A 22,431-nucleotide genomic window follows, 5' to 3' on the forward strand; every position below is an offset into this window, starting at 1 on the left:
TCATCTTGATGATACCTTTATGACACTTGTTATATATTATGGTAAATAAGTGTAAACAAACAAAAAGTAAATGAGAAATGAGGATCAAGCAAGTTGTGTTGTGATTCTGGCCACAAAAAAAATAAAAAAATAAAAAAATAAATAAATAAAAATACAGAACAGGAAGTGGAGATGTTGCACATGTACAGTGAATTGGCATTGAATGCATACAGGGAAAGTAGCTGATTATAAAGCCGCTATGAGTAAGATGGTAGTAGTAATTATTCGAAAAAGAGCTCATGGTGAAACAATTGTCGATACGTTGTTCATTGACAGTAGCAGGCCTCTTGGGATGTCTGAAGAATAATGAGAGTAGTGATAGTGTGTTATGTTTTGTGCAGATTAGAAAGTATCTCAAATCATGAAAAGCGTATTATTTTATTTCCAAGGCATCCATCACCAGAAAAAGTGTCAAACACATTTAGCAACCATGAATCAACTGTCTTTCTCTGAATTTACCACTTAGCTACTCTGTATTGGTATGCACAGCAACTTCTGGCATAGAAATCTTTATAGTCAAACAATATTTACACATCTTATCGTAGATACCGTAGAGCGTGTACTATATGAATCACATATTACCATGACAAATATATTGCACATTTTAAGTTGATCATAAACCATCGATGGCTTTGTGAAAAAGAGGAGATGCATACAAATGCTGTGTAAGCTCGATCTTGTGTCAAGATTTCCTCAGACATTTTTGTTGTCCTATGTTTTTCATCTTTATGCTAGCACCAAATATGTTTTTTTACAAAAATATATGTTTAGACCAGCTCTTCTCTTATTGATTCGAATAATATGTATACTATCATCTATAAGAAAAAAAAGTGCATTGCCCATACATAGTTCATCATCTGAAAGGCTGTGTTTCATTGCCATAATGACAAAACAAAATTGTATGTTATATGTGTTAAGATGAGGATTAACAGAATTTGTCATAGAATACTCATTAAGAATACAAGGCAGAATGGAATTTAACGTCATTGTCATGGAGATGACAACACCGTGCTTTTGATTATGTCCGGAATATTCACGAGTGTGTGTGGTTTTCTTCGCAACAACCACAACAATTCAGGTTCGACGCACTGACAACAAGAATAAGGCAAGACAAGAGCTTCATTTAGCAGCCAATTGAAAAAGAAAAAACAAAAATCCACATTCTTGCAGTTGCTGTTAGAGTCATTTAGAGTACACCAGAAATCATAGCTTCATAGCTTTTAAAGATCAGCTTCTTTTCTCAACAATCTCCCTTTTTCCATCTTTGCTTTTAATATGGGATGTAGTGTTTCATCTTTTATTCAAGAAAAAAAGGGGGATGGGGCAACTTCAGTTCATTCTATTGAATGTTAAAAGATTTTGTGTTGTGCATAATCAGGTTTTGCACTTGATACAGGTAAATGCAATTCCTGTACATCTCAAATCTCAAATACTGCACTGGTCTTGGAGACTTGATTTGAGGGGATATTTACTTAATTTTTGCAGTTTCGGATAGGCTTTTGTTTTGGGTATTACATGTGTTTGGCTAATTATTTTGTTGTCTTTATAGTGTTTCTAGTATGTTATTGTAAGTTAGATGTCATTAACAAGCTGTAAGCTTTTTTTTTTTTAAGTAGATTCTATGTTGGTGGATTGGGGGTAGTATCTTTCGGTAAAAGAAAGAATTGAACTTTATATCATATTTCTTTCATTTTTTTTTTTGTTGTTGTTGTTTGAGGGGGTTCATTTAGATAAAGACTATGGTGCATAGAATACACTTGGGAAAGTACAGTATTTTCATTCTATTTTTTTTTTTTTATTGTGTTTGATAAGTTTACGGTGATGGTATTTGGTATAGTCTGTTATTAGATCTTAGCAAGTGCACTCAGTCTTTGATGAAAAGCTGGAAGAATCCTGGTGCAACCTTAAATTCTTGCAGATTTAGGCCACTGCAGAGCCTGCCAGGCCATTTTCATTTGAGGTATTATAATAGAAAAATGCAAAGAACTGAGGGAATGGTCTTTAAAAGCTGACTATCTTGTTGCACAATGGAAGAAGTAAAAAGTGGAAAATGGATTTTTACTTCAACCTTCCCTTCACTCTCCCCTTTCTTGCACCGCAACGAGAGTCGTTATTCAGGAGAAGGAATATAGGGTTCGTTTCTTTTAATAGCTTTTCGGTGTAATATTCCCAAGTCTGCATAATCTCCATCACCAGCCAACAGTCACGCCTGCGCTAACGTCATTGGTCATTTTAATGGTTATTTTGCATTAACCGAATCATCCTCATCATATGAAGTGAAGCATTTAGATACTGGTATGTTAAGTTACACTGCGTCCTTGCCTGAGCTATGTCTATCATTACCTTCTCTCATCATGCTCCTTCATGGTATGCTATTATACACATACTAACATTTGCCATGCACATGCATTAGAAAACCATTTTCTGTACTGATTTTGCTATAGTGCAAATCACAAAAGTACCACATGGATTTGTGGGATGCACATTGCAAATGGGTGTTAGATGAAGCGGTATGGTACATACCGCTAGTCATGCCGAGTTAGTATTTCTCTCCAGTGTGTGTGTGTATAACTGCAAGACAGTTTTGATTATTTGTCACTGTATGTTCATTCCTCTCCAATGTTTTCCCTGTTCTAGGTCATACAGGCTCAAGGGAATCTGAAGGTCCCTGTAAGTTGGAGTATCATATTATATAGATACCCTCTTTACAAACAAAACAAAAACATAAATAAAAAATGAAAAAAAAAAACATAGAGCATAGCTAGAGAATAGAAATTAAATGCATTCATTATCACCCATTTAACCTGTTGAGGACGGTTTGATTGGGCTACAACACGCATTTCCCGTAGACGCTTGCACGAGTATACTCGGGACTCGTCCTCAATGGGTTAAAGGTCACAATGAGGGCATGAACTGTAGCTGGACTCCCAGTAACTGTGGCAACAATGCAATGTATTCATTGTCATAGAATATATAGCATGATGCTGTGATTTAAATGAAAAAAAAAAATCATTGTATGGGCAAAAAGAAATTCTTGTATGTTTTTTGTGTGTCTTCCTTGCTCTCTGCTGGCTATCATTTACATGTAGCCATATTCAACACATGTCAAGTGCAATACTATTTGGTTTGCTTCTTTGTTGTTTTTTTTTAAAGGGGTATTTGGCTGGGACCCACTTGGGGTGAAGACTCAATTTATGTAATAATGGGAGTGAGGGGATTGGTCTATCTCGAGTCTAGGACATGATTAGATGTGTGCATATTAAGACGAGCCAAAATTGTAGCAGCAAAACGGTCTTATTGAAATTGAATGGAGAGTGGGGGTTATGCGTGAAGTTAATGACGATTCATGTGTGCAAAGTATGGAGTTTGGCGAGAGAATTTTGAGCTCAGTTATTGGGTACCACAAATGATATATCGTCGCTGGGGTGACAAGACCTTGTATCTGCAATTTTGGTGAAAATGACTTTTTGGATTAATGGTCAGTTAATCAGTTAAGTTATGTCCTGTCCAAATCCTAGATGTCTGACCCCAAAAATGAAGCCACCACAACATGTCAAAGGAATGTCTATCCCATTGGATACAGTGCTTTCGCTGCCATGTTTTTTTGCTCATCCTGAACATTTGACATTTTGTAGATACGAGGTCTTGTCGCCCTAGAGCGACGATATGAAGTTTTTCAACCGCAGAACACTTTCATTGTGCCTAGAGAGCGCCTGCCGTAGGTTAGGTCCATGTTGTTCTGATGGTTGGCAAAGTATGAAAAAAAAAAAAAGAAAAACAAAGTTGAGAAAATGCTTCATTGCATGCTGCTGTGATGCTGTTTCTTATGGTTAGAGACCGGGCTGCTCTGTCAGTGGTGTGCCTTTAACACCATCAGTTTTGTAGATTTCTGCTTCTTTGGAATGACCGGAAGGTTAAGGGCAGTAAAGTAATTCAGTGTCACTGTAAAAATGTGCACTGCTTGTAGGCTACCCTTTATTTCTTTGGCAAGCAAGTGCATCTTGTACAATTTTGTTTACAATTTGGCAATGTACAGGCTGTAAATGTCACTTCTTCTGCATGAAAACATTCCTTTCTCTGTTGACTATTAAATCAGTGTTTTGTTTTAAAAATACAAATTTTTATTATATGCTTTTTTTTGAGAGAGAGAAATGCTCCCTGAGGTCCCATGAAATTGCACTGCGCTTTTGTCATTTTCTTCTCTCTCTTTTTTAAGGTGGTATTTGCTATAAGTGCAGTGTTGGTCAAATATCAGTGTGAAAATACTACATGTAGGCTTGTGGAAAGGACTCACTAGGTTTTTCTTTGTTGACCTCTATTCATAACGAGTATTATTATGTATAGTTTTAGCTGTTTTCTGTAGTTTTAGTGCCAATGTGTTGAAAAGACATAAGTGATTTTTTTTTTCGTGCTGTAAGGGCTCTTAACCTTCCTTGCTAGGAAGGAAAGACTTCAAGACTAAAAGGCTTTGATTCTTCTTGTTCAAGGGCAGTGTTACCATTAATTGATTACTCTTTATTCGGTTCTGCATCTGCTGTCACTGGACATTGCAATGATGCTATTTCTTTTGGAAGAAACCTTCTTGTGTCTGCCCCTTAACCCTAAAAGGGCCAGGGGAGGCAGAATCCGCCCCCCCCCCCGACGTTTCGCGCTATAATTCTGTAACGCGAGAAGGCCTCGTCGTGAGGCTTCTTGACTTTCTTCGTTCAAGTCTCGCGCAACTTTTGAGACCAAATTTGCAACGTCCGCGCATACTTTTGCGAAGCCACTCACATTTTTGTAACGGAATGTCGCCCCAAAACGGGCACAATTCTGTGATTTTGTGTACATTTCCTATGGAAAACGGTGCTCTGTCATGAAAGTCATAAAAACCTAATTATTTTTACATTTAATCACTTTCATTGATTAATTTTGTGCTAATTATGGTAGAAAAGTGGTCAGTAACAATTTCCAATGAAAAAACAAAGAAAAAACAAAAGTTGAAAAACAAAGGAATACATAAGAAATTCTGAAAACAACAAAATACATAAGAATTGGAATGAGTTTTGGAAGTTTTTGTGATGTATAATTGTTGAATATTCTAAAACGGATTTACAGATCAAAAATTAGACTCTCAATGCTTTTAATTAGGCTAAAATATGATCTTGAGCTTAATTTGCATAATTAATTAATTAAAATTAGAAATTGATTGTTTCAAAAAATCTTATGACCCAATCTTGTAGATTTTGACGTGGGTCTCACGCATGCAAAATGTCATCGCGATCGCACCACCGATGGCCGAGATCTGGGGGGGGGGGGGCGGAATCCATCCCCCCCGGTCTGAGCATAGCCAAAAAAGCCCGGCCCATTTAGGGTTAAACCTTCTTGTGTCTGCCCCTCACCCCTAAACCCAACCCAACCCCTTCTTCTCCCTTCTCACATACAAATAAAAGCATTGTTTAAATCCCTTTGATGATATAATGATAATAATAATCAGCCATGAATAATGATGAACCATGTGTATATTTCAGAAAGTGATCATAGTTGATTACTTGTACCATGCAGAAACAATAAATGAAATGAAGTGAAAATGAAATAACGATGATAATAATAACAATAACAATAACAATAACAATTATAACAACAATATAATGATGATAATAATAACAATAATAATAACAATGTTAACAATTATAATAGTGATAATAATAGTAATAATTCACTATATTTATAAAGCGCTTATTACATTAAAATGTCCCTATTAAAGCACTGAGAAGATAGAGAAAAAAATTTGTTGCCAGAGGGCAATATATAGCATATTATATATGACCGTGCACCACAAAACAAACAAAAAGTCGCACCTCTTGATTTTACATGAGGACTCAAAAAAGGTGAAATGGGTCAACCGAGTCAATCTTGAGTTTTTCATATCTTATGGAAGAGCTATCCTTCTTCTACATTATTCTTTAGTTTGGGATGATAACATGAATGGGAAAGTGTGTTTTCAACAGTTTTTCTACAATCTTTTTTGGGGGAGAGTAGAATGATCAGGTATGTCTTAGAGGCCCCTTTTCATTTCTTGAAATCCTTTGCACACTCTTCACTTTCAAGTCTAATAACTTTTGAAATGATAACGCTACTGCTTTAAAAGTTGTCATAATCATGGACATATGTGTTAATTGAACATGCTCAATTTCTGCTTAATCTAATAATCCCTTTATTGTTGTTGCTGCGGTGGTTTACATCCTGTTTTTTGTCCCATTCATCGCCCAGCTAGCTCAGCTTGGTGAAGATTAAATGCTTGAAGAGACCCTGTACTTCAGAGCTTTTCTCAGTTCACACTTTTCCAGAGTGTGTGCTTTCTTTCCAATATTTAGATAGGTTAGGAGAGTCCATTTGAATTAAGTAATACATCATTTTAAAGCTTAAAGTCTGCTCTTTCAGAATGTGCTCTTAACTAAAAATCTATATCTGGCGACTTTTTGTTGGTTTAGTGACGCAGGGTCACATATTCTTACATACCTTATAACCCTGTTTACTCACATTCGGTAAATCGTTGGGATATATGAGATTTTATGCAAGGGTCATTACACGTTCAGAAGAGGCACTTCACCTCAGTAGACGTTTATCGTCTGCCTGTGCAGACTGATAAAGGATGCATTATTCCAGCCCAAACTACGTTTGCGATAATACCATACTATTGGATTGAATCCCGGCTTATTTATCAGCTTCAATCTCTGCCTGTCATTCAAAGGATTAGATTGTTTTTCTCAAGGTTTTTTAAAAATATAAAGCAAAAACTCAGGAAGGGAAACTGTTTAAAGGAAAGCTTGGAAGATTGATGCGTCAAAATGCCGAGGTAGTAGTATGTAGTGAGATAAAAAGATTAGTGTCTGTATTGAATTTATGAAGTCAAGATATTCATTGCTGCCAAATATGGGTACAATTGTAATGGAATGCATTGATATTAAATCCTTCCTTCATGCATTTTTGAAAAGTGTATTTGTGTATCTCAATTTTCAACTCATTAAACCTCTTTATAATACTTGCATCCTGACTTGTAAGCTCTTTCTAGTGGGATTTTAGCTTTAAGGTCCTTAGTCTGAAATTTTGATTGGAATAGTTACTGTACCATATTTCACCAGTGTTTATGAATGTGTGTTGTGTTTGTGTTTGTGTGTGTGTGTGTGTGTGTGTGTGTATGTGTGTGTTTCAGTGTATTTCTTGTCGTGTTTTATGCATGCTTTTGCGCAGTTCATCAGAATTTCCAGTTAGCCAGCTCGTTGCATCTAACCAAGCTTGTTGGTGTTGTCCTCATTGAAGCTGCATGTTTTGTCTAGATGCCGGGGTAACTACTTCCAATACCAATTCGCCAGAGTTATGTAACTCCACATCGCATATCTCATAAAACCAAAGCTAACCTTTCATGATGTGAGACTCTCCTCACTGTTCAGCCTCGTTGCAGTTTTCTTCATCGGGGATATCCCCCGTGCTTCTCGTTGCTTTTTGTGAAATTGTTTGTGGTCTGTCATTTCAGTCATTTCAATGATTGCATCGAATCATGGTCTTTCTGCACAGGTCAATGTGAATCCACAAGCGGTGAAAGATGCTTTCTATCAGGTAAAGAAACTCATGGCATTGATACTGGCTCCATCATCATTCCAGACCCTTTATGTGCCATGTAAATACCTACATATTGAAAAAGGAATGCTGGACCAGTTTCAAGTTGGTCTGAAAAGAAAATGTAACATTTTACCAGCACAAGAGTGAAAATTTTATCAAAATCTGAATATTCAGATTAAAATTAAAGATGTTATGAAATTGATAAGTTTTGTTAATTCATATAAGACAGTTCTTTAACAGTCACTATGAATATGGAAATGAGTGCATTGATGATGTCATAGCCTCACAAAGCTTGAACATAAAGTCTTGAAATTTCCCTTTGTGTGTGTGTGTGTGTGTGTGTGTGTGTGTGTGTGTGTGTGTGTGTGTGTGTGTGTGTGTTTGTGCGTGTGTGTGTAAATAAAATTATGGCCCAGTCTCAAATCCTAGTACAGTCAAACCTGTCTTAACGACCACCTGTCTATAGCGGCCACCTGCTGTGTACGACCACTAAAAACAATTCCCTCCAGGAGAAAAAGCATGTATAAGAACCTGTCTATAGCGGTCACCTGTCAATACCGGCCACCTGTCAATACCGGCCACTTTTTTCTATCTCTCCCTTGGGTGGCTGCTATAGACAGGTTTGACTGTATATCTTACTGATCATTGGTTTTTAAGTTATTCAACCAGAAATAGCATTATGTTTCATGCTTTTGCAGTTAAAGAATATAATATATATTTTTTTTTTCTTTTTTTTTCTTTTTTTTACCCATTTACCTAATCAATGGAAAATTTTGAGAAGATGAAATCATCAGCTCACTCATTTCCATTCTACTATCCGTATTGACTATTGACTGTTCAAGATTTGTTTTGAGAAAAAACAGCAAAACTTCACAATTTCACGATTTCATGACTTCTTTAATTTTTATCCAATTTGGTAAAATTTTCACTACTGTGCTGATAAAATTATGCTTTTTCTTCCTTTTTTTAAAAGCCTTTTGCATTTTCTTTTCAGACTTATATTTAAGAGGTCAGGAATATCCTTTTTCAAACCAAGTCATACTGCTCTGGTGTTGTTCGTACTTATCCCAATCGTTTGTGTATTGTTTGCACTGTGGGGAAGGTGTTGCGCAAATAGATGAATCCATCCTCAAATGCATTCATCATCTGTTTTTTAACTGTGTCAAAGTAGCACTCTGAAGACTGGAATTGAAGCTGATTTATAAGTCGCTTATGTTTTGCTTGGAAGCATATCAAATACTAGACAAGGGCCATTTTGGTATCAGTCCTGCAACCCCAAACAGCTGGCACATAAAGGGTTACAACAATTCTGCTTCCTGTGGTTAGTAGTTTGCAGAAGCTACATGTATATCACTGTAATTGTACTGTTGCATATGGAAATTTGTATGCCGTTTTACCCGTATGTGATCTTGTATCATGACCCCCCAAGTTTATGTATCAATTTTCTGGTAGGCCTGAATTGAATTATGCGTATTTCTGATCAACAGTGTAGATTTCCACATTTTGGTATTTGCTGAAGGAGTAATTCATCTCACATATAAATTTGAAGTTTGAAAGCCTAAAACCAGAGTGAAAATTAGTGTACTGGTTTCTGCACAATCAATGAAGATGCATGTTTTTTTCATATAACATTTTTCTCTATTTTTCCCCCCAAAAAGACATTTCAAAGTGCATGTTAAAACCAACCAAGAATAACCATAAAAGAATCGGCCAAAAACCCAATTCCAACTGAACTTTGAAATATTTTGAAACTGGACATGAATGGAGTTTGTATGATGAGCATGATTTCATAGTCCTTTCAAAGCAGTTTGATCTGAATTTTTTGAAACCTTTTTTTTTTCATTTTTATTGGCAAGATAAAGAATCAGTCAGTGATCTGTAGCATACCTTTACCTTCAGAGCTGTTTTCTTTAAAAGTAAAAAAGAAAGTTATGTAACTTTTCCAAATAGTTATTAGTATTTATTTCTTATGAGTTTTACCTTGTTTAAAGCTGAGAATCTCTTCTTTTGGAATCTGATCTGAACATAGAAATTCTGATCTCGTGACCTTTTTTGTTGGTTGCCACATGTACAGATAAGAGGCGCTGGCTGTCAGAGATTTTTTAAAAAAGAAGAAGTGCAATGTGTCAAAGGTCAGCTTGTAATAAGAGCAAACACAAGTTGACATTAACACTTCTAATTGTAGTGACAGCAATACTATGTACACCTTTATGTTAGCTGACATTGCCTATAATATGGCCTTGCCAGAGTCCCCTTTGCATGCACTAAATGGAAAATGGATTGAAACTTTTCCATTTTGCAGACGAAGCATTTTGCTGGGAAGAGGCTTAATACTGTGAGGGACAAGCTGAAACCAAAGGTCAGATTCCTCTCCAGTTTTTCGTGCTTCTTCTTCTTATTTTGTTTTTCAGCTTTTCTTTATATTTCTGAAGATGCAAGGAAAAGAATGTATGTTCATCACAATGTATAAATGCTACCTGTTTGAATAATAATGTGCAGCAGGACTGAGAAGGTTTCTAACACGTCAAGTTTGCAACCCTTACTATGTACTCTGAAATATGAATTCTGTTGAGTATACCAAAATAGTCCTTGTTTAACTAGAACAAAGTTTATTTCTGTTGTAGAGTTTTTGCAAGTGAAGGAATAAATGTCTTGCCACTACAATTACAAATTTCATAGTTTCTTGGCTACTGAGACAAGAACACAAGTGTTTCAGCAATTGAGAAGTAGTTTTTGTTTCTTTTTAAGAGAGATGTAATGAATCATATTTTTTTTTGCCACTGTCAGCTCCCTCCTGATTTTGATGCATGCTTTTGTTAGGATCAGCTGTATTATCATCATCAGTATGTATGCAAACTTGACTTTGAGGTTAGAAGATTCTGCTGAATGCATTCATGTTGTAATGTGATATGTGCTTTCACTACTGGAATAGAGAACCATGTGTTTTAGCTTAAAAAAAAAATAACTAAAGGAACATTCTCATGTTTTCACATAAAGGTGAAAGTAAGAATTCTCCTGATGTATGTAATTGTTAGGCTGAAGATAGGCAACAAATATGTCACAAATATGAGCTACTTGATGATCTTCTCCCCCCGCCCCCACCAACAGGAGTCGGAAGACATCCTCCCAACGAGAAAGGACTATCCGGAGATCTCTCTCCCCATCTCAGGGGCGCGGAGCACCCCTTCCTCACCCACCACCAGCCCCGTGCTCTCGCGGAAGAAGCCCACCTCGGCCTCAGCACAGGTAGCACACCCTCTTCCCCTACCCCTTCACCAAGTACCCCTCTATGGCCTGCAGGTTTAACCCCTTCAAATTCACCACCTCAGAATACTGCTGACAATTGTGTCCACATACATGTAGCTGCCATTGGCAGTGGCAGACTTAATGCAGTGACTATGGCAGTAGAAATTCCTCTGTCATAGTAGAACTCCACACAACTTTTGTAGTCGAATTTGATAAATCAAAATGTTGTATACCTCTTTTGCAAACGACACAGAATTTTGCGTTAGATGGTGAGAGAATAATGTCTTCCAACATTGTGTATGAAATCATACGGTAATACACCTCAGAGTTTTGATAAAACAAATGAACAACTAACCCCAACACTTATCACTTGAGAATATGCTTCCCTTGTGTACCAGGAATAATGGTTGGATTTTTTTATTTTTTTATTTTTTTTTTTTGGGGGGGGAATAAATTCACTGGGTATCTATAATATTGTTTCCTCCACCATAGTAAAGAAATTTCGAGTTTTATTATTCGAAGGAAAGGTCTGAATTACCTACCTCTGCGATATACCAGCTTATGAAAAGAATCTGATTTTCAGGTGTGCAAAAAGGGAGCCACAAACTTGAAAGCATGCTGTCATTCCTAACCAGTATGTGATCATTGGCCAGAGTCCAGTGAGCTGCAGGTGACAAGTCACACACACACACACACACACACACCTACATTTTTTTTTTTATCATTTCAGTAGAGTATTACACATCTTTCCTTGACAACTAGAAGGCAAAAAAAAAAGGTATGCAGTGAAAAGGAGAGAATATTTTGCTGTACCATTGGGAGCGTAATCACTGTGTGATAGTGATTTTCATGAGTTTGCCCAGCAAAAATTTCATAAATTTGCACAAATGTATTTCAGTCCGAACTAAGCCTGTGTAAACTGGGCTCCCGCTGATATGACCTTCTCTCATTTTTTTATACCCCCGCCAAACGAAGTTTGAAGGGGGTATATAGGAATCAGCGGACGGTCGGGCGGTCGGGCGGTCGGTCGGGCGGTCGGGCGGTCGGGCGGTCGGTCCGTTGCAAATCTTGCATCGCGAACTACTTCCTCAGTTTTCAACCGATTCCCATAAAACTTGGCACAGATGTGTGCCTTGGGTTGTAGATGTGCAAGACGTATTTTTTTACAGTACCCAAAAGTACGTTGCCATGGTAACGGCATATTATGGGCAAAAATGGGTACAAATCTTGCGTCCTCCCACAGTTTTTGATCAATTTTTATGAAATTAGGTACAGATGTTCATCTGAATATGTTAATGTGCAAGACACATATTTCCGCAGTGGCAAAAAGTGCGTTGCCATGGTAACGGCATGTTATTGGTAAAATATAGGGCAAAATGCTTCATGGCAAAACTGCTTCATCAGTGTTCTTCCAATTCTCATGGAATTCATATTGAATGTTTGTCTTAGGATATAGGTCAGCATGACACATTTCTTGACAGTGACAAAAAGTATGTTGCCATGGTAACAGCTCACATATTATGAGCCAAAATGATGGAAAATTTTGTGTTGCAAACTACTTCCTCAGTTTTTGCCCAATTTCCATGAAACTTGGTACAGATGTGTGCCTTTGGTTGTAGATGTGCAAGACGCATTTTTCGACAGTACCCGAAAGTACGTTGCCATGGTAACGGCATATTAATGGCAGAAGATCAAGGAAAGATCTTGCGGATTTAACTACTTCCTCAGTTTTTTGACCAAAGCTTATGAAATGTTGTTTGGCGGGGGTATAACCAGTCACTGTAGCGACATTTCTAGTTTTTCTTTCCATCTTTTCAAACCAGAAAGATTTACATTCAGGAAAGTTTTGCCCTTTTTTGGGAAAGAATGAAATACCTCAGACCTTCTGACTGATCATTCTTGTGCTGGTTGAGTCACTTCACATTTCAAAACTAAAAGTTAGTCTGTCTGTCATTGTACCCTTTAACTCTTTCAGGACCACGCCATCCTAAAATCTTATGAATACTCTATATTAAAGGTGCATGGTCCCGGTGTTTAATAGTCAAATGCGTACACAGACGCACGGCGCAAGTTTCCTATAGAGACCTACGCTATCGACTCCTCTTTAGCGCTTACGCTGTGGCCCACTTCCCCGAGTCCAAAGAAGTCCGATTCACTGTAGTCAGTGGTCCGATCACAGTTCGGCTCATGATTTGGCTGAGGGGGATGACAGCTTCAACAAACTTCTTTTGTGATGTCATAATAAGAAGCACATATGCACGCACCCTGGCATTACTACAGACTGCGCGATGCGCAGAGAAGACAACGAAGGCAGCGTTACTTAGCAACACCTACGCACTTTACTCGTGATGACAGCTCAACTTCGGTAATCTTCATATCAATGCTAACGGTGATCGGCAGTATCATCAACAGCGCCCTCTACACTACCGGGACTATGCACCTTTAACACAATGTGATATGCACTGAAGGAGTTAACTGCCAGAACAGCAAAAATTATTCAGATTGAATTCATTCTCAAACAGTTCTCATAGCAACCATCGAATATGTGCTTGTATCTGAAGAAGACAAAATCTATTGTAATATTGATCTCCTTAATTCGTATTATACATTTATGTTTGCCTGCTTTCTATCTCCTTTTTCCTGTTTTATTAAACTAAGCCTGCACACAGGGACTATGTGATTTATGTTTAAAATGTCTACACTCTTCAAGAGAGACATGAGTTGACATCACCTTAGGGAGGATTTTGATTTGCAACGCATTTAAATAAATTGAGGTATATTTATTAGAGAGTGTCAGTTTTTAAGTAGCTCTGTCATTACCCGTCAGTAGCGATGTTCATCTTTTTTTCTTTTCTTTTTTCAATGGCATTCAGCAGGGTGCTATTATTCTATGTCCCAGGAAAGAAGTGAAGTCATATAAAATGGGCTCTATTACAGTGTGTGCTGTTCTATTATAGCTGTCAGCACAAATTTGCTACGCTCTCAAGAAAATCTTAGTGTGACGTGCATCCTATTAAGTTAAAGTCATCAGAGTCGGTTGGCGTACAGAGAGTTATGAAGAGGCGATGATGAGGGGGGGGGGGGATTGTATTTATGGTATAATGGATAAAGTACTCATGCTTCATGTTGTCAGGGAAGTGACAAAATTCTAAGTACTTCAATCTGTAATGGAATACTTGTCTTTCCCATCAAGCTGCTGAGTGCAATGCACAATTGTGCTTTTTCCTTTGCCTACTTTTTTGTTGTTGTGGTTGCCTTCTTTTTTGTTGTGATTGCCTTCTTTTTTGTTGTGATTGCCTTATTCTTTGTAAAATATGTCCAGTCAGTACAAAATCCTGCCTCTGCAACAGCTAAGAGTACAGAGCCTCAAACCTGAAAGGATACTTTTGCCTTTATTATAGGTTGATGCTGTGCTCTGTTCACTTTCAGTTGTTGCATCATATGTTATGAGATGGGGCTGATAGTGATTGTATGTCAAGGGCTGAGGTAAAAATCTTTAATATGCAGAGGTTGTCATTCAGTAGGCTAACTGTCTTTCTCAAGAGAAATGATGTGTAAATCATGTTGCTCTCTACATCCAAGTGACATAATGAAAATTGTTTCATCATGGCTGTTTGGATGTATACATGTGCAAAGACAAATTTTGTGGTCAGGAAGACTGGATCTCAGCTACCAGATGTGCATGATGATGAGGCCATTTGCACAAGCATGATGTCAAGCCATTAGATAATCAAACCTTAACTATCTTCCCTGATAAGATGTAAATTGATAAGTCATTTATGAGAGTCTATTTTTGAAATGTAATTCTCTCTTCCCAAATGCCTGAATCAACACAAGTAGATATCTATTTCTTGAATTCCATTTTGTCCCAGTCAGTTACATGACAAAGTATGAAGAAGATTTGTCCAGAGATGCTTACTCATGATAAAAACAAAATCTTAATCTCCAGCACATAAGCTTTGTGCAAACAGAGAAGTCAGCATAATGGAAAGCTTGTATAGATAAAAGGCATTCTGTGCAATAAGGATAAGAGTTCCATAGCTGTGCAATCACTATAGTGGATCAGGATTCCTAATACTATTCTCTTCAAGAGAGACATGGCTGACGGTCCAAGGGAAATTAGAAATGTCTATGCCATGGAATTATTTTTTTCCTCTTTTTTTCCTTTTTTTTTTTTTTTTTTTTTTTTTTTTTTTAGTTTTGACCCTTTCCTTCTTCTGCTCTTGTATCAGAGTGCGTTTAGACCGAGGACTTTTATGCTTCCTTCACAGCTCAAAGACAGAGATGCGGACAAGTGAGTATGAGATGGGAAACGTGTGAATGCACCCTGGTACCCAGCTGCCGAGCAGTTTAACTATTTTCTATATTACTGTATACGCCGAGTATTTCGTGAGGTTTTTAATTTCGCGAATTTCACGAGAGAGGTGCCATTTGCAAATTTAAAGACACGCAAAAATATTGACTCTGATCCCGATATGGATGTGACGTGCACGCATACATTTCTCCATTCAGTACTGTACTCCACGATCGCGAACTTAACCACTCGCGAAATGGCCGGGAAGTCCCGATTCGCAAAACTTTAAACTCGCTGAATATATGGCGTATACAGTATCATAGCCATTGCTACTTTAGCCTTTGCTCATTCTGTGGATGAGATGTAAACCTGTCCCTTTTTTTCTTCTCATCCCTTCTCTATTTTCATTTCTTTTAAAGGGATATATATGAATGTTTTCATTTTGGTTTTCTCTCTCTTCCTCTCTTTCGCTCTCTCTTTGGTCTTGTTCGAGAGGACCATTTACTCTGCAAATATAATTCTTGTCTCATTAGTTTGTTAGTAACCGTTTACAAGTCCTCAAATTATGTTACCCGCTTTTGTTCAGTTGGCTATGGTAGCTGTTAGCAGCAAATACATCAGCAAGAAAGAAAAAAAATATTGGAACGTGTCAGTCTTCACATTTTGTTGCATTGGCCCCATAGAAAGTAGAACCATAGCAAGAAACATTAACATTGTCACACAGTTGGCAAGAGTTTATCATATGGCTATTCTTATTGGATTACTCACCAATTTCACTTCTGAGGTATTTTTAGTTGTGGTATTAGATACCAAAATGAAGACTTTTACCATCTTTCACTTCTACTATATGGCCACCATCAATTTCAGGATACACTGCAGTTCATATCAGAATGTATGTGTGTCCACTCAATAGAATTCACTGCAGAGGACCATAACACCATAAAACTATGCCACAATATGTTCGAACGGCCCACAAGTTGACTATTCAACATTTCATTTGCCACCATAGATAGCGCACGTAGTCCATACTACAATCACAATAATTGTAGCAGGCACTCTTTCTGCAATTGGAGACACATTTGTCTCCTTTCCTCCTTTTGTTTCTAGCACTTTTGAGTAAGTTTTGTTTTAAAGTGTATGAGATGAAACTAACAGATTCTTCTAGTTTGTGAGAACACCAGCTGAATTGACTTTCATAAAGAAATGTTTTTTTCTTTGCAGTGTTTCACTAATCCCCTTGAGTTTGCACACCTAACAGTGACTGGTAGCAACATTTATCTTTCAAATTTATGTATTTTATGTATCTTTAAACAAAATTTGAGATGAATACTCTGGTGAAATGAAAGTATAGTATAAAAAGAAAGTGAAATAATTCAAGAAAAGTTTGCCAACTTTTTCAGCGCCTAGATATTTATTACTCTGCATCAGAGGTTACCTCAGATATTTCTATTATACTCTCTGTATTCATGTGAGCATTTGGGAATTTGGTTTTAGTTATGAAGAGTCATTTTGCACATTTATTGCATTTGCAACCAGCATGCATTACCCTGGTGCTTGTTTTACAATCTGTTTGATCATGTTCTTACCTAGAGTGGAGGGTTTTCATTCTTTTTTTCTTGATGTACTTGCCAACTTATGATTGAGTAAACAAAACAGAAAAAGAAAAAAACAATTTCATTTTCTGGCACTTGATTAAAATTGATTGCGCCGCATGTTGTGTTGGTTTTAGTGCTAGTATTATCATTCTCTGCTGTTTATTTTTATCCTCTAAAGGCATTGGCAACCAAAGTAATATTTGTGGTATCCTTACTTTGCATAAAGACAATTTGCAGAAATTAATTTGATGATATGATTAAACAAAAATTCAACTGTAAAGTGTCTTCAAAACTAACAATGCAAATCCGACCCCCTGCATCTTTGCATGTCAAATATTTCTTGTACAAATGATTTGCGATTTTTTTTCCTCCAATCAAAATTCAAAGTACTGCTCTTCACATGTATTTGTGCTGCTCTTTGATGATTTTTTTAAAACTTTCTTTTGATTTTGAGCCAAATTCTAATGCTGCATTGAATATTCATACATTACCAAATTGTGCCCCCTCTCTATGGCCTAATAGTAAAAGGACAAAGCTAAGCAACTTTGTGGTTTAAACATAGTACACTTTATATCTCCAGAAGAGAGAGAGAGGAGGCAAACAAACAAACAAACAAACAAACAAACAAACAAACAAACAAACAAACAAACAAACAAACAAACAAACAAACAAACAAACAAACAAACAAACAAACAACAAACAGACAAGATTGGCAAGCTATTGCTACTTTATATTTCAAATAGTTTGCCAGGAAAATATCTCATCTGTCTGCATTTTGTAGAATAAAAATGAGTTTTTCAATATGTTCATCAGAAACGAAAAAAACAAAACAATTGCCACCTTCTAGAGAAATACTTCCTGTGACTGACACATCCAGACTTGTCACACACACATATACCACCAGCCAGACCCATCACACACACACATATACCACCAGCCAGCACCAACACAGCCTCCCTACACCCCGTAACCCACCACACATTCCCGAAATCACCTCACCCGTACCCCTAACCTTCCACTAGCGCACACACATACACATACTACCAACACACAACACATTGAAACACATAACACATAAAACACACATACACACACACACACACACACACACGCGCACACACACACACACACACACACACACACACAACATGCAACACATAACACATAACACACATGACATACACACAAACACACACACACACACCCAGTCCCCATGGGCTGGTCTGTGATATGTTTAAAGCTATCAGTACTCGGCCATCAGGACCTCCTGACAGTACACCAAATATCAAGGGGATGTTCTCTGCTTTGGTAGGCGGGGCACGCGGCATTACAACACGCTGGACATTGACCAGACGGAGGAGCTAACCCTGGAGGAGGCCCTGAGGGACGACGCCCTCCTCCCAGCCCGCTACAGCAGCATGGACCTCATGCCTGCCGTCCAGCCCATCCTTCAGAAGCTGGACCGAGCCTCGCCGGCTTTCGAGGACACCGATACCGCTAGCCAGGTGAGTGTATCCCTATTACCCATCTTCGCAGTAGGCGTGGCCTCCTGCGCAGTAAAACTTTAATAATTCAGGAGATGCACCGCCACTCTGTTTTCAAGTTGACTCTTATAGAGTGATATCCAGCATACACAGACTTGTAGAAGTTTCATGAAGGTGGGATATTAAATCAGGTATTTGTGGAATGTTAGAGTGTTTAAATCATTTCTCAGAAGAGTGATGTTGGGTGCAGCTTTGGTCCCTCATCTCTCAAGGTAGTGATTTCCAATTTATTAAAGCATCAGGGTGATATTTTGTGAAGGATACATATTTTTGAATTAATTTCATTTGAGGATATGAAGTCTTTACACACTTGCAGGTGAATGGGAACCTTGTTGGCAATGGTATTTCCCCTTCATCTCATGAGCATGATCAATATCATTGTTCTGTGAAAGCATGTTGCAATAACATACTGCACTATTTGATATAATATATACTGTATCTGATTTTTTTCATGAAACTTCTATCATTTGTGCGATGTCATTCTTTTTATTAAGGTTGACTTGAAGATGGACTAGAATTGCTCTCCCTTCTCATCTTCTTTTTTAATGAGAATTTGACTGAATTTAGTGAGAGCAGTGAAGTGAAAGCAGAATGGGTGCACATAAATTGGTTAATCTAGCAGCTATGAAAAATAAAGATACGACATTGGTTACACTCTCTCTGTAAATTCTCAGAAGACCAACCAAAACCACAATTATATTTTCATATCTCACCGGGACAGGTGTAAGTCAATTCCTATTCACTAACTTTGGACACATTCCAAGTTTTCGTTGATAGCAAATTGAGTAAGGAGTGCTGAGGCAAGAGATGCCACGGTCGGATCATCCATTAACCTTTTTGCACTCATTTTTTCATGATTGTCTAACTTTGCGTGCTACACCATACTTTGCTGCTTTAACTTCATTACTTTTAGTACAACCAACTATTCCTTGGAAGTAAATTCTGCTGTAAAGCACCTTGTAAATTTCTTGACATGTAATTTATGTGCTTGTGTGTGTGTGTGTGTGTGATTGAGACTACATGCTCCGGTTGGTACATGGGTATGAAGCAAACTAGATCCATTACTTTTGTCCAGAACATTCGACTTTAACCGACCGGAAACAAATACTTGTAGTAAAACAAATGGTGGAACTCATTGTAAGTCAGTGTGTGTGTGAGGTTGCTTTAAAAACTAGTAAATGCCTTCATACCTGCAGAAGTTGAAGGGTACACGCCAGCCAGCCATCGACATAGACAAGTACATAAACTATTGGTGGACGGTCTCAGCTGCTGGAAAAGTTCAGTCGGCGGTAAATCACGAAGAAACACCTGTTAAATTGGTCTAGAAGATGTTCTCACACATGAATACTCTTAACAAGGGATGTGTAAGCCTGTGAACATTGTACTTGAAATGAAAAGTGCACAAGGAGGGTTCACAGTCTGGTGTAAAGTGCCTGACCTCTGAGTCGATGGTCAGGTGGGAGAACAAACCTATGCAGTGGACGGGTCCTCATTTGAAGGCCTTTGCAAGTGGGTGTGGGTGCGAGTTCGTGCATGTGTAAAGGTATGGACATTGCATTTTGCTTTTTGCTAAAACAGTGCAAAGGATTGATGAATGGATCATGATAAGTGTGATTATCAATTTCATGTGTAAGAGACCTCCCCCCTTCCACCTGAAATGAATTTTGACCCCCCATTGTTGGTATCAGGGGGACAGGTTGCCCCTTATTGCACAGGAGAAGGTGAGAGGTGTGCAGCCTGCCGTACCAGCAAGGACGTATCTCACCTTGAAGGTTAGTCTCTCGCACTGGATGTTGTGATGAACTCCAAGGGGAATAATACCTCTCCAACAGATGACGTGGTTAGATGCAGTGTCCTTAATAATCGTCTCATCTCACCCTGTAACACACCGTAGCGAGATATGTTGTCTCACTACCACATACAGCAGCATTGAGTGGTTGAAGTCAGTACCATTTCACAGTGGTCACTCTCTAAAGATAACTAACATCACGAGTGATATCATTAACACAGTAGAAATAGTCACAACAAAACAAAAACAAAACACATTCATACAAGGGATAGCATTTCACAGGGTTAGTTTGGAGCAGTAGTCCACAGTCAACGGGAACATGGTTGGTCATGTTAAAGGTCTATATGTAAATCTCTGAATCTACTCAGGAACCAGTTAATAGCATGTTGTGCCCATTGAAGTGTCCCTATCTAGATGAATGTTGTAGCTTTGATCTTGCTACAAAGTACACAGCTGTTCCTTCTTTCCATTTTGTCATAAATTTGGTGCACAGGAGAAATTTGTTATCAACCCACCCCAACCCATCTCAGAAAAAAGATATGAATACAATAGATGAATAAAAGTGAAATGAATTGAAGTTTAAAAAAACCCCCAAATTTTAGATTCTTTGTTGGTTGTAGGTATGAGCAACCCTAACATTGCACTCTCTTGATATCCAGAGTTTATACATTGTAATTATAAACTTATTATCCTTGTTGCATTAACACTAACAGACAGCATATCATGTTACTGATTTTTTTTTTCTTTAAGTGCCTGTTTCATTGGAGCGTACAAGTATGGCTTTTTACAGTGAGAATCATGAATGCCCTTGGAATAACACATGGACAATAGGATTAGGTTGTATTTTTCTGCTCAAACCTACAAAATAAAGTCTCCCAGTTTTTACTTTTTGGTTTAACTGAAAAGCAATTTCTTGTTTAAATTTACGTAAGTTAAGAGAGGAACAGGAAAAAGAGTAACAAGAACAAAATTGCAAAAGGTTTTATTACCATCTTTATTGATTAAATATAAGATATGAAATTTAACTACAAAGAATTTGGGAGTTTTACTCATTTTTAAATGACAATAAAGTTAGTCATAATTACAAATGCAAATTGAATGAGAGGATTATAATCATCAGTCTTGTATTGACCGGCACACAATCTTTAGTAAGTTTCTTTTTTTTTATTAAAAAGAGTAACTAGTTTTTAGTCCATCACATCACATGATTGTAGGGTTGTTATAAGTGGGCGACAATACTTTGAATGTGGAGGAATAAAGAGGGTGCTAAATTTTCCATCAAAAAGTATGATTCTTATTGTGTTTTCTTGTACAACCAACAAAACATGTGATGACATCACTTTACTTAATTTTCACGTGTGATAGTGTCAGATATCAGTGTAAATAATTTACTCCTTTTTTGTAATTCTGTTTAAAACTTCCTTGTGTTAGTCGGGATTGAAATGAAAATTCTTCCATAACTCAATTCATCGAAGTCAGTTGGAACATCGGGTTAAGATTCCCTTTTATCAGATAGGCGACATGTCATCAGATGACTAGTTAAATCCAGAGAATTTGGGGTGATTTTTTTTTAAGGATTACTGATTGCACTTTAAATGATTCATTTCATGATTGTTAGCTTCTTCAACAGGTATATTACCCACAACTCTCTTGAACATATCTCATATTCATGTTGTCACACAGATGCCATATTTACACTAACTGTATTCTCCAGAAAATATTGTTGTTGGACACATTAGTACCAAAAGAATATATTGAATTTTCTGAGGATAAGTCTTATTTAAAGAGGAAATCCACCCCAAAAATAAACTCCAAAAGAAAGAGAAAAAAAACAACAACCTACAAAACATTTCAAAAATGACAAAAATCGGATAAGAAATGCGGAAGATATTTTGAAATTTCACATTTATTCAAAAAGCATTTATTGACCAGTCCTTATTAATATTCAAATGAGCAAGTTGATAATGTTATGCCCTCACAATTTTTCATTAATATGTTATATGTGAAATTCAGGAAATTTTTATTTTTAGCTAATATAGGTAAAAGCATATTCCCATGCCAAAATATATCAGAGGTAACATTTGTTATTTTTTTATTTTAGGTAGTTTTGAGACAAGTTTTATATTAATACAGTTGAAATATGAGATTTTTGTCATTTCTGTATGTGAAATGAATAAGAAATTGTGAGAGCATGACATCGTCAACTTGCTGACTTGAATATTCATAAGGACTGGTCAAGAAGTGTTTTCCGAAAAATTTTGACATCAGAATGTCATAACTCCCTTATTTCTTATCCGATTTTGATCATGTTTTCACTGTTCT

General features: G+C 37.2%; 1 protein-coding gene across 1 annotated transcript in view; it reads left to right on the forward strand.

The window, feature by feature from the left end:
• The window catches only part of LOC139744205 (uncharacterized), an 85,239-nt gene that overhangs the window by 51,753 nt on the left and 11,055 nt on the right, over positions 1 to 22,431 (forward strand). Inside the window, exons 15-20 of the mRNA XM_071654660.1 lie at positions 2,677 to 2,709; positions 7,597 to 7,638; positions 9,944 to 10,000; positions 10,750 to 10,887; positions 15,120 to 15,181; positions 18,089 to 18,281. Coding sequence (XP_071510761.1) covers positions 2,677 to 2,709; positions 7,597 to 7,638; positions 9,944 to 10,000; positions 10,750 to 10,887; positions 15,120 to 15,181; positions 18,089 to 18,281 — 525 coding nt within the window. The remainder of the gene's footprint in view (positions 1 to 2,676; positions 2,710 to 7,596; positions 7,639 to 9,943; positions 10,001 to 10,749; positions 10,888 to 15,119; positions 15,182 to 18,088; positions 18,282 to 22,431) is intronic.

This window comes from Diadema antillarum, unplaced genomic scaffold, assembly GCF_040938485.1.
Source record: "Diadema antillarum isolate AM-2024a unplaced genomic scaffold, OU_Dant_1.0 scf00000035, whole genome shotgun sequence".
In the NCBI taxonomy this organism is placed as follows: domain Eukaryota; kingdom Metazoa; phylum Echinodermata; class Echinoidea; order Diadematoida; family Diadematidae; genus Diadema; species Diadema antillarum.